This window comes from Rhagoletis zephyria, unplaced genomic scaffold (assembly GCF_001687245.7).
Source record: "Rhagoletis zephyria isolate East Lansing unplaced genomic scaffold, Rhagoletis_zephyria_1.1 Rzeph_scaffold_59218, whole genome shotgun sequence".
Classification (NCBI taxonomy): Eukaryota; Metazoa; Arthropoda; class Insecta; order Diptera; family Tephritidae; genus Rhagoletis; species Rhagoletis zephyria.
Window position 1 is genome coordinate 1 of NW_016216269.1, and position 1660 is coordinate 1660.

General features: G+C 43.5%; 1 protein-coding gene across 1 annotated transcript; it reads right to left on the reverse strand.

Annotated features, from left to right (window-relative positions):
- Window positions 1-59: 59 nt before the first annotated feature.
- On the reverse strand, window positions 60-1545 carry LOC108356442 (uncharacterized; the record flags this gene model as incomplete). The annotated part of the gene is made up of 2 exons (XM_017607552.1): window positions 60-452; window positions 537-1545. Coding segments are annotated over 2 exons (1402 nt in total), but the record flags the coding sequence as incomplete, so codon positions are not given.
- Between the last annotated feature and the right edge of the window lie 115 nt (window positions 1546-1660).

Below are 1660 nucleotides of genomic sequence, written 5' to 3' on the forward strand. Positions count from 1 at the left end.
ACCGTTATCGATGAAAGGTGCAAGAGTCGTCAGTTTGTTTGACATAGGTTGAGACTTACCTTTCAATAGTAATGGTAACTCTTGTGCAAAGTATGTTCTTTGCTCTTGCCTCACCAATACGTTATGCGCATGCTGCAGCTCGTTGGTTGAAATCCCGGTAGCTGTTTTCGGTTGCTTGGAGCTACCAGTTTTGCAGTTATGTACAAAGCGTAAAAGATGCATGTGTTTTGAATACCTCTCAAAAAACCTTTCCACCTTTCGTTCTTCCATGCTGACATTCGGTGACGCAGATGGCTTCTCGGTATGTGTCGTTGATTTATGTATCAGCACGTCAGGTCCTTGCCACCATATTTTACAAGTTACAAGTTCTGCAAGCCAAATTCCCCTTGTAGCAAGGTCTGCCGTATTGTGTTGTGACGGTATATGACGCCATTGCTCAGCTGGTATGACATCTATTATTTGGGAAGTTATATTTGCAATGAAGATTTTCCAGCGGCGAGGATGATCTGCCAACCACGCCAAAACAATTGACCAACCTGTCCAACCAACCACGTCAACTACTTCGAAACTTAAAGATTGTCGTACTTTGATTATTAACTTCACCAACAGGTGTGAAGCGCACAACTCAAGCCGCGGTAACGTGATTTGCTTTACCGGGGCTACCCTGGTTTTAGCCGCAATTAAGTGGGTGAACACCTCGCTATCCCTCCGCTGTATCCGTATATAAACCGCTGCTGCAAATGCTACTTCGGACGCGTCCGAGAACCCATGCAACTCAACAATGCTGTCATCAGTGAAATCAAGCCACTTTGGTTTACGAAGTTTTGAAATTCTGTTGATGTTCTGCCTGTAATCATACGATTCGCTGTATAGCTCACGTGGTAGCTCTTCATCCCAACTTACGCCCTTTAGCCATAATTTTTGCATACAAATCTTAATTTTAATAACGATCGGAACAATCCATCCGATTGGGTCGAATATTCTGGCGATATCCGATAGTACTTTACGTTTTGTCACGTTTAATGTGATGTCTTCAAGGGCCACGTTGTACTTGAAGCTATCTGTTGAAGTCTCCCAAAGCCAACCAAGTGTTTTTACGGCGCTTGTGGTGTCGATAATTGTATCAGGAGATTTTTCACAATCGGATATGTCAATTGTACCCAAGAACCTTCTCGAATTTGACGACCACTTACGTAGCTTGAATCCTGCCTCGGATAATACTGAACACACGTCGTTTTTTAGCTTCACTGTTCCTACTGACGTAGGAGCACATGCCAAGAAATCATCTAAATAAAATTTTTTCGATATTGCAGATGCTACGTCAGGATATTCATCAGAGTAGTCATATGCCACTTGCTGCAGTGTCCTAATCGCTAAGAAAGGTGCAGCTGCCGTGCCATACTTTACGGTGCGAAGATCGTAAGCAGTAGGTTCTTCCTCCGTGGAACGTCTCCACAATATTCGCTGCAAAGGCCGGTCATCTGGATGTACCAATACCTGTCGGTACATTTTCTCAATATCGCCGGCAATCCAGCCTTGTATTTCCTGAATTTGGTTATGATCTCGAATAGATCATTTTGTATTGTTGGACCGATTAACAAGTTATCGTTCAGTGACAATCCATTTGAACTCTTGCAGGATGCGTCGAACACTACCCGTA